A 14561-nucleotide genomic window follows, 5' to 3' on the forward strand; every position below is an offset into this window, starting at 1 on the left:
ACAAGCCCTTGTTTGGGATCCCAGAGCTGGGTTCCCTTAAGAGAGAGGTTATGTCGCTGTGTATGTTATTGAAAGATCACACGGCGGTGCAGTTTTCAGAGCAGGCTGACTGCTTTCTCCCCACCCCTCCTCTCTCCCTCCCACCCTCCCTTCCTCTTTAGCATTAGTGTTATGTTGCACAGCTTCCCTGCTGCTGATGCAGTCTTTCCCTACAAAACTGCTTTCATAAACCCTGAGTTTACATTTTGGGAACAGGACAAAGTTTCCTCCCCGTGTGCTCAGTTTCCTGCCTGTCTGTGCTCGCCGATTCATGTCTGTTAAAGATTATGGGTTTAGGTCAGTTATTAATTTTATGACTCTCAGTTTAAATTGTGATAAAAACTCTTTCATTCATACCTGGACTCCAGAATTACTTAAGGAGTTTCTTAGAACTGGGGCGAGATATTCCGTGTATTTAAACGCTGTTCAGGCAATGGGTTTTTTGTTTTTTGTTATGAGATTTGACACTGGTGATGGCTTGATGGGGTCACTGGCACCTCAAGACAGGAAGAGCCGAGATCTTCTGGTGTCTCTGGTGGGCTGACTCCCACTGCTGGGGCCAGTCTGAGGGCGCTGAATTTTGTTTGTCGTGGAAAAAACCTCACGAGTGCCACAGCAGGCCATGAAATGCAATTGTGGTATGGCCAGTGCATGGCTCAGGGGACTGGTGCACTCAGTAGCAGGGCCAAGTCTTGGCTTCACCCCAAACACGCCAGGTGTTCCTCGGCGAATGGATGTGTGTTCAGTGGCAACACTGATGAGCATTGCCAAGTAAAAGCCAACATCAGAGTCAGCACAATGCGTTCTTGGAGTGAGGGCGGTTTTATGTATTAATCAAAATTCGCATCACTGTTTCCAGCTGCAGGATAGTAGTCTAGGTTCGAATCCACATATGTACACTGACGCAATGCTACTGCTCTTGTGCTCAGTTTCCTGCCTGTCTGTGCACGCGGATTCACGTCTGCTGGCCACCATTGTCAAAGCCGAATAAAAAACAATATAGTGCTTACGGTCTAATAAAGGAGACTGTCTAATGCCTCAAGTAAAACATCCAGTCCGGATGGGCCGGCCCAAAAGGAGACAGGGCGGTAACAAGGAGGGACTAACAAGCCTAATTTACAATCGAAAGCCAGCGTTTAGCATGGATGATGACGAAAGCCAATGAAAACAAGGGGCGGGACTTCCACTCCACTTCTATAACCTACCCTACTACAATATGCCTTGCAGAGCGTGCAGCGCATGTGCGCTGCAATGCTAGGCGAGCCCTAAAAAGGAACAACAGCTTGTGTTCCTTTTGGATTCTGATCTCCATGAGAAACACAGGGCACTGTGTTGGCAGCCTGCAGAAACGTTGTTGTTTCATAAACTAGCAGACACAATAAACTGTGTGAACCACATAGAACAGACAGGTCATTGAAAACACTGCTTTATAGAGCAATTTATTGACTGCTGAGACCTGCCTTATCACAGCAGTGGTCTTGCCCAAGGCAGGCAGGGAACAATAAACATGCTAAGGTTAGTTTACCCATGTGAAATTTAGGCTGCGTGTTGCAAAATAAAGTTTTAAATACTGGTTTCTTATCTCATTGGAAAAGAAACAGAATGTGCGTACTATTGTGAGTGAAGGACAATAAAAGCACAGAATCTCCAATATACATGATATAAAACCCTGAAGAGTATCAATGGTTGTAATTTATTTACGAGTCCTGAAGAAGGTGGGATAATGGCCAAGAAGTCACCGAAACACTGCATCAACACTATAATCTGTTTTAGTACTTTGATTGTGTACAGTTGTTTTTTATGTTATTGTTGGACCAAATGTTTTTGATGAGGTATATAGGAGGCAGGCTTAGTATATGGTGAATACTTAATTAAATGAAGCACCTTGCACTAATCCAGACAACCCTTATGGTGATTTTAGTGGTCTTACACAACCTTAGAACGCTCTCTAAGTGGTAGCTATGAAGAGCAGCCTTCAGGCTTATCTTGAAGCAGTGTTAGGCAGCCTGTTCTACCCGATCTAATCATGTTGTGTAGGGTAAATCAAAAAGAAACGAACAGTGTTTACATAAAAATAGCTTTATTTATTACACAACACTCCCTAACACATTGATATAACTAGCAAATAAGACTATCTGAACAAGTCCGATAGACAGGAACCTAACTGGGAAAAAAACAGAAGGTGTAGGAAACAATTTGATCCTTAAAGACACCGTTATCAGAAAGAGAAGTATTATCTTTTTCTATAGTCCCCTCACTCACCAGGGTTTCCCCACGGTGACATGCTTCATCATAGGGGTCCTCCCAGTCCTCTACGGACTGAGGCGTGCTGCGACTTGCGGTGTTACGTAGGAGCACTGAGAATTTGTGTAAACTATGTGTGGTGTAAGTGAAATAGTGGTGGAGTGGGAAAATTAAAATAATCAGCTAGTGGGCTACAAAATAAACTTTATTGGTGCTCTAAGCTGAGAAAATTAAAAACGGGGTAATATGACCAGGGACCCTAACTATGATGGAAAGGTGTGCCTAGCATATTATGAAGTCAACTAGTTTCGAGCTCCCCAGCTCTTCGTCAGGACTACACTGGGACCAGCCCAGTGTCGAGAAACTTGCCACTCCTAGTCAACCTTAATAGGGTGAAATAAATGTGATGCCACAATAGTAAGGCATGCGTTTTAAAATATGTATACATACGTTATGTACGTCGGTATACTGATTTAAGAAAAAGCAACACTGTGCCTCATGGTCACTGGAGGGGATGCGGGGATCTCGTACATTTGTACGTTGAACCCCACATGCTTCTGACACCTACTGGAAGCCAAACCTCATGGACCGCATTCTGACATTGATATAACTCCCACCCAAAGATATAAACACAAATACACAAGAATTTTTCTTAGGGTTAGTAAGCACAAAATACAGTGGCTTCCAGGGAGGAGACCAAACCATATATTAATAAAGTAGAATGCAAACTGCGACCAAAGTCCGATCGTGGACAAGGAGACTCAAAGGAGCTGGAAACACAAGGAAACACCCAAGTTAAGTACCCGGGAACCGCAAGACGGCTGTGTGCAGTGTGGAAACACATCCATGTGTCCAAAAGAATTCAACAGGAAAGTCACAGTTTCAGTTTTAAAGAAGAAGGACCCTTCCCTGTGGAAGACAGGAGGTTGGAGAGTCACCCCATGGGTGGATACCCCTGGAACTAGGATATCTACACCAGGGAAGCCAAGTGCATATGTGCGAAGGGATGTCGGAAACCACCGTAGGTGACAATGGAGGACTTCAGGAAAGATGCCACTGGAGAAGACTGTGTCAGAGTCGGGTGGAATCCAAGGGTGGATTCTTGAAGAAGAGAACTTTTAAGCAGCGGGTACTGTGTCTATGGCACGCAGAGGTGAACAGGAGGCACTGTAGAACAATGTCCACCGATGACTGAAGTTTCAAAGGAGTTGACGGTGACCTTGCCGCTGCAGCTGTAAGAACCTGACAACACTGAGGAAGACCAGGATCTGTGCCCGAATTGTCCCACGTTGGAAGTTGAGAGCCAGGGGATAGGTGCCCGGCGGGAGCACCAACAAGCCTTGGCAGTTGAAACAGGTGTGGAAAGCAAAGAAGGAGCAACGTTGGGATCAGCAAGGTCCGAGGGACTCACCACAAGCAGGAGAGTCAGAGCAGGCCTCGAACAAGCAGGGGAGCCCGCTGGAGCAGGAGAAGACCCTCAAGAGGACCCACAGGCCGAAGGCACAGGAGTTGAAAGAGGACCTCAAGAAGCTCACCAAGAAAGAAGGCCCACGGTGAAGAGGATGTAGTGAAGATGCTGTACTTGGCAGGAAGAGATGCTGTAGGCTGGAGCTCTTGTAGCCTGAAGATCACTGCAGTGCAGAGCCAACAAGCCTTGTCAACGGCAAGTCAGCGCAGTGCACATGGGTTTGGTCCCAGCAGTTCCGACGAGGGATACTGGCCTCAAAATTGCAGAGAGGACAGGTCAGGCATTGAGAGAGTTGCAGAACCACCACCTGTGATGCTGAGCCTTTTGAAGTGTGTGGGACGTCATGAGCAGTAGACCAGTCAGCTTTGTTGCAGTGCCTGCAGATGCAGGGGAGTGACTCCTTTACTCCAAGGGAGATTACTTCGGGTGTCTTTGATGCCCACAGGTCTGTTTAAGATCCTGGAAAAAGCACAGACATGGATGACAAAGAAGGCTTGCAGAACAGTGAGACCAGGAGCAGCAGGATTCTTCCTTAATGCAGTCTCAGTTCCAGGCAAAGTCCAAGTCTCCAGATGGTTGAAGAGTAACGTACTTTCAGGCTTGAGTCTTGTTCCATGATGAATATGAAGACCCACCCACAAGTAAGCCCTTAAATACCCTAGGGAAAGAATTGGAATGACTTAGGGGTCCCTCCCAGTGGAGGGGCTGGACAGAGGGTAGGATACTTCCATGTCCTTTGTCCAATTTCGCACCAGAGTGGGAGCCAAGGACTCCTTGAACTGGTTCAAACTGGAGTATGCAAGAAGCGCACCAAATGCTTTGCTCCCAAGCAGGTGGGGAGAGTCGTGTTTGTGGTCACCAGCAGCACTAGCTTGCTGTCAGACCCAGAAAGACCTTAACCAGGAGTACAGGGGGGGGTACCACACAGGAGCCCCCTGTACATGGGATCATACTTCCAACACTGGAATCCATGTTGGGGTATGAATCCAACATGTTTGATACCAAGCATGACCGGGTTCAATGCAACCACTATATAGTTAGACATCTCGTAATGACTGATGCCCACTATATGTATAAAAATGTCTGACCACACTTAAAAAGCCTTGAGAATCAACTCTGGGGTTTGCAGGGGTGTCCTGCTCATGCATGGGCACCCTTCCACTTATAATCAAGCACCCTGCCTTCAGGATTTAAAGGCCTGCCTTAGGGATGACTTGTGGGTTTTAAGTGCAGTGACCTCAGATATAGGAAAACCTATATCGGTTGTGAGGAGTGCTAGCACCCACTCACACATGCTGCAATGGCAGGCCTGTGGTCACAGTCTGAGTGGTCTCTCAAGGCTGGCACAATCCATGCTGCAGCCCACGGTGGACCCCTGGTGTACCTATACCCTGGGTAACTTAGTACCATATACTAGGGACCTACAAGGGTACACCAGTAGCCAACTATGGAAGTACATGCCATAGTCAAATTAGGGAGGAAGCACAGAGACTGGGGTCCCGAGTAGCAGGATCCCAGTCAGACTAGTAAAAAAAATGACTGACCCTAGCAAAAAGTGGGGGTAACCATGAAAGAAGACCCAACTTTCCTACAGTGTATCTGGTCTAATGGATGATATATTATATCAACAAATGTTAATAGGATTTTTGGTGTGTAGGATGGTAGGATCCTTCTTCATGGTTACCCCCATGCATGGTGTTGCGATGTTTTCTGATTAGTCTGACTGGGATCCTGCTAATGGGGACCTCAGTCTCTAGGCTTCTTCCATAAGTTGGACATGGTGAGTACTAAGGTACCCCCAGATTGGCTACTGATGTACTCTTATAAGTCCTTGATATATGGTACTAAGGTAACCAGGGCATAGGTACACCAGGGGTCCCACATGGGCAGAAGCATGTATTATGCCACCCATGGGAGATCACTCAAATTGTGACTACACACCTGCCTTTGCAGCCTGTGTAAGATGCTGCCAGCACCAATTACGACAGATAAACATTTCCTTATATCTGAGGTCACTGCACTTAAAACCTATAAGTCACCCTTAAGGCAGGTCTTTTAATCCTGAAGGCAGGGTGCCCTGTTATAAGTGTGAAAGTGTCCCTGCATGAGCAGAACAAAGCTACAATCCATGGAGTCCATTCTCCAGGGTTGTAAGTGCATCAGCCATTAAGATATATAGAGTGGCCATTTGTCATTACGCAATGGCTAACTCTAAACTGGCTGTAACAAAGCCTGTCATGTTTGGTGTCTAACATATTGGAATCATACCCCAAAACCATAAACGGTGTTGGAGGTATGATTCCATGCACTGCAAAGCTCCTCCAGGAGGCCCTCAGTGCTCCCGGTACCAGCCTTCTAGACCTGGACAGCAAGCTATGGCTGCTGCCGACCAGAGACACAATTCTGCCCTCCCTGCTTCTGAGCCAGTCTCGAGCAGGAGAAGGCAGAACAATAGGTTTACTGTCACAGGGAGGTGTGACCACCTCCCAGGACACGATTTAGTGTATTGGGCCAGGGTGGGGGAGCCAGCACCACTAGACTGCTTTGAAGGGCACATTTGGTGCCCTCCTTGCATACTAAACTTGGAAGCAGTTCAGGGATTCGCTGGCTCCCGCTCTGGCCCGAAACTGGACAATGGACATGGGAGTATCCTCCTCACTCTCCAGCCCCACATCTGGGAGGTACCCCTGAATCGTCCCAACCCTCTCCTTAGGATACTTAAGGGCTTACCTGTGGTTGAGTCCCTACATTCGCAGTGGGACAAGATTTAGATCCAAAACCACTTCAACCCCCTGGGTACTTTGGACTTCGCTTTGGGAAATGAGACTGCAACTGGGAAGACTCCTGCTGCTCCTGGTCTTGTCGTCCAGCCAGTCTTCTGCAAAGTCTGTGACCGTGCTCCGGACAGGTTCTTCACAAGGCCTGTGAACATCCAAGATTAAGTCCTGTTAATCGCAGATCAAAGAAACTGGTCTTTGTACGAACCAGATGGATCTTTGATGGATCTATAATAGCTATACTCAGCTCGGTTGAAGACAGGTTGTCCTTTGTCCATCTACAGGGATGTTATCTACAGTCAAGTAACTCGATCGATGTAGATTTGTTTTAGAGTAGCAATAATTTATCCATTGTAGATAGCTAGGATATCAGGTGTGGACCTATTCCATTTCAGAATTATATTTATGGCATGTTTTACTTTTACCTAGTGATTTCCTTCATTCTTCAATATGTTGCGGGTTGGACTAGGGTTAGCATTTGCCAATATTATTGAATACATTTTTACACTTGTTGTTAAAGAATAGAATATCCTCTGATAGTGATGGAGTGATTATGTAAAGCACTCTGACACCCAATTCTTGGGTCTTGTTCGCGCTATAGAAAACACTGAATAAATAAATTTTAAAAAAATAAGACACCTGAAGGAATGTCCTTTGGAGAAGGAGTCACTGCCCTGCATCTGTGGAAATCTACCCCCGTGAGGGCACTGTGCAGGGTCACCCTCTCGTCCACGGGTCCGAAGACTAACAAAAGAGAGATCGGCACTAGAGTTGAAGTAAAACAAACCAAGTTTATTAGTCACTAATGAGTGGGACCGCGTCCGAACAACACCCTAGAGTGTTGTGGGAGGAAGTACAAATAATGCAAAAATCATCACCCTTATATGCTGTTTGCTGCAATGTAAACCCATGGGAAGGAAAACTGGAAGAAACAAGTTTAAGCATGAAAATAGCTATAAACAAACAAGAGCAGATGGCTGACCAGGTGGTCAGGAGATGAGGAGGGGGAGTAAGGAATGTTTATGGTGGCAATAAGCAATCATTTGATAACATCTGAGACCAGGTGCACTGGCAGCTGCAGCCCCCAGCACGTACATCAGATTGACCATGTCAGAGAGGTCAGCTAAAGTTGAGGACACAGGCTGGGTGAAAAGCCGAACACCAGAGAGTAAAATGAATACGACCGAAACGAAATGGACGCGACAGTCAAAATGGTTGCCGCTTATGCAAACATAGAATTTACACTTTTCCACACATCTGCAGGCACCACTCCAACATAGATGACCGGTCTGCTGAACCTGGGCTCCCACAGTCCCCGAAAGGTTCAGCAACACAGATGGTAATTCTGCAACTCCCTCGAGGCCTGTATTGTCTTTACAGAATGTTTGAAGCCATAATTCCTCGTCGGAACTGCTGGAGCAGGTGCACTGCGTCGACTTGCCATTGCCAAGGCTTGTTGACTCTCTCCTCCAGAGATCTTCGAGCTCCAAGAAGCTCCATCCTCAAGTATCTCCTGCTCCCAAGATCTTCGTCCTCACAGCAACCTCTGCACAGTGGGCCTTCATCATTGTTAAGCTGCTTGAGGTCCTCTTGCGACTCATGTGCCAGAGGCCTGTGGGTCCTGTCGAGGGTCTTGGCTCCAGTGGGCTCCTGTGTTTGCTTGGGGCTGCTCTGACTTGCTTGCTGGTGGTGAGTCCCTTGGACCTTGCTGGTCCTGACACTGCACCTTTTTCACATACTATGTTGGTTCGCCATTGCCAAGGCTTGTTGGTTCCCCCCGACAGACACAGACCACTTGGCTCTTAACATCTGACGTGGGACAACTTGTAAACAGTTCCTGGTCTTCCACAGAGGTGCCTGGTCCACACAGATGCAACTTCAAGGGCACTGTCAGCTCTCCTGCATCTGTCGACATCGGTGGGCATTCATCTTCCATGCCTCCTGGTCACTCCTGCGTGGCATAGACTCTGTCTCCTCTGCTTGCAGGTTCTTCTCATCCTGAATCCACCTTTGGGATTAAGTGGACTCTTTCAGCTTTCTCTACAGTGGCATCTTTACTGAAGTCCTCCATTGTGCACTTTGCACCTACGCACCTGGCTTCCCTGGTGTAGGTATCCTGCTTCCAGGTGTATTTACAGGTGGGGTGACTCTCCAACCTTCTGTCTATCACGGTGCTTCTTCAGGATCCTCTGAGAAGGGTCCTTCTTCTTTAAAACTGCGACTGCGACTTACCCATTGACTTGTATGGAGCACGCGGCCGTGTTCCCACTCTGCACGTGCCTTCCGTGGGGTTCCTAGGTACTTACCTTAAGTGGTTTCCACTTTCTTAGTATATGGTTTGGTCTCCCCCTGGAGACCACTGCCGATTTGTGCTACTTACCTGTTCTATTGCTACATTTTTGTGTGTATTGTTAATTATATCTCCGGGTAGGAGACACTGCAATGTGTTAATGAGTGTTTATACTAAATACCTATTTTTATAACTACATTGTGTGGTTCTTTTTCACTTAACCTATACCATAAGATTAAGTACTTGTACAACAAGCTGCTTTACAATGCTTCTGGACTAAACCTGAAGGCTGCTCTCCCCAGCCACCACTTAGAGAGCTTTCTGTGGTTATCTAAGACCACTAAAATCACTATAAGTGTTGTCTGGATTAGTGCAGGGTGCTACACTTACATAAGTGAGCATCATATACTAAGCCAGCCTCCTACAATGTATTTTATTAAATATCTATGAGATTCTAATGTTTGTTGTTTTATACGTCAAATGTATTTGGTTGATAATTAAGCATCCACATACAGAAAGATTGTGTTTCAACAACAAGTCCCGGGGAAAAACATTTGTATTGGTTTGGCTGAACCCTATACCCTATGCCTTTGTGAAAGGGGTTACTCTCTAAATTGTCATTGGCCTATAGTTGGCAAGGTCATGAGTCTATTATAGGTTTCCCTAGGAGTGGTATTATCTGCCCTGTCTTGAGAGCCTCTGAGAAAATTCCTTCAGTGAAGGAGGCATTGGCGAGTAGGGTTGAGAGAGCATCCTGGAAAGAGCTTTGCTGAACTACAAGGGTTAAACATCATCTTCATAAGAAGTGGCTTTTAGAGAGATGAGTTTGTTGGCGAGATCTGTAAGAGATAAGCCTTTGAAGGATGACCATTGTGGATTTCTTTGGGAAGAGGGACATAATAGATGAAGCAGGTCTGTTGTTGTCGAGGTGCTTATGGATCTTCAGTATGTTTTTACTCAAGAATAGGGTGATGGAATGGGGTGTGAGGAATAGGTGGGTTTAGCATGAGTTTGATAAAGTCTCTTGAAAATAATTCTGCTTCTGTTGGTGACTTTATTGATAGCATTGATACAGACCTTTGCTTTAGCTGATTTGATGAGCGAGCTGTTTGTGAGTTGTGTGGAGGGATTTCAGTATTATGTTGTCATTGGAAGTTCAATTTTTCTTCCATTTTCCTTCTACCGATGGATTGTTATTGTCATCAAGGTCTTTGAGTGCTGAAATTTCTGTCTTGCACTTGCATGCTTTAATTGGGGTATTAATGTTTATATAGTATTCCCAAACAAGCGTTGATGTTGTTTACGAGGGTGTGGCTGTCAGACGTGGAGTTGACAGGGTGAGAGAAGAGCATAAATGTTAAGTTGTGATTAGAGAATGTTTTGAATGATCTGAAGGTTTGGTCTTCTCTATTAGGTTGACCATGGTTCATTGGTAGAGTGACCAGCAGGGAGATAGGGGTGGTGGATTGGGTGGTTCAGTTCAGGGTGGGTGGATTGTATTGGATTGGTGGTGATGTTGAGAAGACAAGGTCGAGGATGTCGCCTTTGGTGTTTGTAGGTTGTGTGACATGCGGAACGACAATACGTTTATAAATGAGGTATGAGGATGATGTCTCATGTTTTCTTTGAGCTTCTATTGTCTAGGAGCTTAAGATAGGTGATGAAACCTGCAATGCCTGATGCTTGCTCTACTGCTGAGAAAGCTTTCATGAGCATGCGCTGAAATGTATGTTCAGTAGTTTGAGGGTGAGTGGTAGTTAGAGGGGTGTTTACAAGGTTGGGTCTATGTGTTGTATGTTTGAGCCATCTAGGTCTGGGAGTATTTGTGGGGATTGGCAGTATGGGGTACTGGGTGACATGATTAGATCTTAGATTGTAATTTTCAACGACTAGAAGTTTTGGTCAAAGGTCTTTCTGGCTCCAACAGCCCCAAACAAGCAGCGCCCTTTTCTAGAAAAATAATTTTGTTCCAGGATCCTGCACGTGTGGAGATATTCAACTGTATGTGAATGTAGTGGTTATACCCATGGAGAAGAACCATGATGACTTGTAAGTAGTGCTGGCTGCTCCTGGGAAGCAGTAGTGGGGCAGGAAGCTGGAGTAGTGGGGGTTTAATGTTTTTTTTTTTTTTTTTTAAGATCACTTACCTGCCAGCTGGCTGCCCAGCTGCCAACTCTCTTCCAACCTCTCCATTCTCTTCCTGGCATCTGTGGAAGCACCCAGGCTCCCCTAAGCCAATCACAATGCTGCAATGCAGTGTTGTGATTGGTCGGAGTGCCGTGGTTCGGCACTCCGATGAGAAACGGGAGCCTGGGAATGTTCTCCACCCAGGCTGTAATGCAGCCTGGGTGGAGAACATGTAAAGTGTGCATGACTGTTTGGCTGACCCGAGTCTGCTGGACAAACATTAAAGCGCACTTAGGAGGGTGCCCACCACTCTTCCTCACTGAGCTGCCCAGTTCCTCCCCACAAAGCTGCCTCAGCACGGGGGAAAAAACAGCGCATTATTGTCATTTTATTTTTCCTTTTTTGCAGTGCTGAAAGGCAGAGATGTGAAGCGCCTCCGCCTTAGCGGAGGAGCTGATCCTGCCAGTAAGTAAGGAACTTTTGCTTATTCTCTTTTCTTTTCTACCTGTGATTTACCTGCCACCTTTGGCCTCCTGCCTTTCATAGGGGTGTCATTCATTCCCCTCCTCCTCTTTCTTCTCTCCTCCTCTGTCCAAATTTCAATTCTCAGTTTTTTACTGGGGATTCCAAGTTTTAGATCTTTCTCACCCAACATTTTTACTCTGTGAACTTTGCATGCCCCTTTGCATAGTCTTTCATCTTCTCTTGCTTCTCTTGCTTTGCCTATTGCAACCCCTGCCTTTGTTGACTCTCTGTGATTCTCTCATCTGACTCTAGTACACTTTGTTGTACCCTCAGCCTCCCCTGATTTACCATACCTTATTTTCAGTAGGTTTAGCCTTACACCTATGATGTGTGGGGATTTAATGTTGTTTCAGCAATATCAAAGCCCTCTGCTGTACTCACATCCTTGCTGTTAACTGTCGGCCATAACTATGCTCATGACTTGTGTGACCTAATTTTTTGTTCACTGAATAAAACCCATCAAATCCAAACCATATCACTTACTCCTGTCTTCTACATGGATTGCCAGGAAGCAGCAAGAGCATTAAACCTCCCCAATGACTTCCCCTTCACTTTTCAACTTTTCCCCATGTCTAAATCCTTCTCTCTGTAAATGTTTTCTCTAATCTTTCCACTTGTCCACCACCATACTTCCTTCTTCTCCTCCTCATCCAACCAGTGAGTTCTTTCCTTCCCCTTTTGGGGGTCATGACTCTCCACATGATTCTGTGTTTTGCAACTCATACAGGTAGACAAAGTTCAGTATTCCTGTGGAAGTCCCTATTCTGACTGGAGGAGCTCTGATTCTGGAGGTAAAACTGCACTGGGGAATGCTCCACTCTAAATATCAGCAATTCTGCAGAGTTCATTAAAAGGGCCTCAGTCATCAACCCTAAATCAACACTAAATCCACCGCTAAGGAGTATCCAGGTTCCAGTTTCAAGTTATATATGTATTATCTCCGGTCTTCATGCACAGCTCTTGCTCTCAGGCCACCTTTCACCCACTGGCCCCTCCAACCACTTTGTTTGTTCTGACTGACCATCAGCCATACAAGGCAACAGTGCTGTGTTGCCTCACCAGTGACAGTTGTGTACCAAACCAATGCAAGTTAGCAATAGCACAGCATATAGACACTCACAGATGTCGGGTTTTGCGTTGGTAGATGGTAGAGCTCACATAATTTCTGGCCATTTAAAGGGAAAAGGAACGATTATGTTTTAAAATCGTACAGGGAACTTTTATTTGTAGATATCCAAATGTGATGGTTGGATGAGGCATTAAGGGCTGCATGAGGATCCCTCCTTTAGTACCACCACCATTGCGGGATCGTAAGCACCAAGCCTGGCAATTCCTTCTGAATCTGTAGTTCAGAAACCTCAACACCTACACAACAAATCTATTGTAAAAGTTCATCTTAGTAATTCATAATATAGCAGGGCAGTGTGTGCTATGATGAGTTTATGGTTAAATTCATGGCATCTTTCTGGGTGGGCTTTTTGAATATGGCAACTGCACGGAGGCTGCGGTTGTCTTCCTGTTAAGACTATTAACATGTCTTATGTTCTGCTATTTTGATTTTCTTGTAGCGCACTAGGCGCGAGGAGTTGCCTCCTGTCCCGTCGGCGGACATTTCTAGGTCAGGCGCTGCAGGTATTAAATTGTGTTTATGCGTTTTTACTCTCATGTTTGCTTTTACTTCCTATTTGAAATTGTGGCATTCATTATCCAGTAACTCCACCTGGTAGGGGAGCCTGCCAGGTAGGAGTGGAGCTGCTGGGCTCCGTTTGGTTTAACTGGGTCGGGCCCCCCGCTTTCTTCGCTCCAGATACTCTCTAGCACGTCCCTTCAGGGCGGGCTATTTAAACCTTTTAGCGTGGGGACACTCTGTTTTGGAGTAACAAAGCGTTTTACAAATAATATAACCTAACCTACCATCCTTTTGCTGTTTTGGATGGCTCTCTCTAGTTATATTCTCGATTGTGGTTGTTGTTTCGTTTTTCACATGGCATTATAATCTTTGAGTTCTTGTGCATGATATTGTCAAATGTTAGCATTGGTATCAGTGCTATTTGGGCTGGCTTAGCCACTTTCCCAGTTTGTAATGTTCTTTTCTACCTATTTTAGGTGTTTTCTCAGAGTGCTGCAGACAGAATGAAGTGCGTGCTGAGCAGCTCCTAACTCGGAAGTCCTTGTGCTGGGGAAACACCACCTGCATGGACCTGGCTGAGAACGCTGAAGCCATGCATTTCATGTCACAAGGAGGAGTGCAGGTGGGTGAGGGCATTCAGTTTACTGGTCCCTTTAAATATGTGTGCCTTTTTGTGTGTAGAGTGAACCTAGCAGCAAAAACACAAAGTGCTATAGAAAAGAGGGGTATGCAATACAAATTAAATTGGGCAAAGGAAGGGGGTCATAGAGAGTCGTAATTAAGAATATAAGAGGTATGCAGGGAGACAAGAGAGAGTGGTGGACACATAATGTCCAAGTGTAGAGAAGTGCTAGGAGTAGAAGCAAGCTAAAGTTAGTTGCAAAGCAGATGGCTACAAGAGGTAAACAGGTCGGGTGAGGATAAGGGAACCAATGGATAGTACAGTTCAGCAGGGAGTTTCAACATGTGTGTAATGTGAGGCCGTGGTGTAGATAGGTAAAGGATTATGTTATGTTATGTTATAAGCACTTTTATAGCGCACAGCTGCCCCAGCCAAGGGGCGTCCCGGCGCTTAAAGAAGGTCCCAACACAACAAAGCTATACAGAGGCAGAAGCGCGCAGATCAATATACTAAAGTGAGGAAGGAAACAAATGCGTTTTGATGGCCCTCCTAAACTTCAGAAGCTCATCCATTTCACGCATATGGGGTGGAAGAGAGTTCCACAACTTTGCCGCCAAATCCCGGAAGGCCCGGCCTCCGGCCCTACATAGCCTAAACCGCGGGACCACCACCAGGTTTTGACCTAGAGATCTAAGAGAACGCGAGGGCACGTAGGGCACCAATAGATTGGCAAGAATCTGAGGAGAGGCCCGCTTGAGGATCTTGAAAGACAGACACAGGGTCTTGAAATGGATCCTCTGTGCCATAGGCAGCCAGTGCAAAGCACGGATTGTGCTTTC

The 14561-nt window shown here is 45.9% G+C and overlaps 1 protein-coding gene across 3 annotated transcripts in view; it reads left to right on the plus strand.

Annotated features, from left to right (window-relative positions):
• The window catches only part of LOC146808495 (transient receptor potential cation channel subfamily M member 2-like), a 1799999-nt gene that overhangs the window by 902744 nt on the left and 882694 nt on the right, over positions 1–14561 (plus strand). For all 3 annotated transcript variants that reach the window (XM_085623580.1, XM_085623581.1, XM_085623582.1), the window contains one exon: positions 13577–13722. In XM_085623580.1, coding sequence (XP_085479706.1) covers positions 13577–13722 — 146 coding nt within the window. The remainder of the gene's footprint in view (positions 1–13576; positions 13723–14561) is intronic.

Source organism: Triturus cristatus, chromosome 8, assembly GCF_964204655.1.
Source record: "Triturus cristatus chromosome 8, aTriCri1.1, whole genome shotgun sequence".
NCBI classification, from domain to species: Eukaryota; Metazoa; Chordata; class Amphibia; order Caudata; family Salamandridae; genus Triturus; species Triturus cristatus.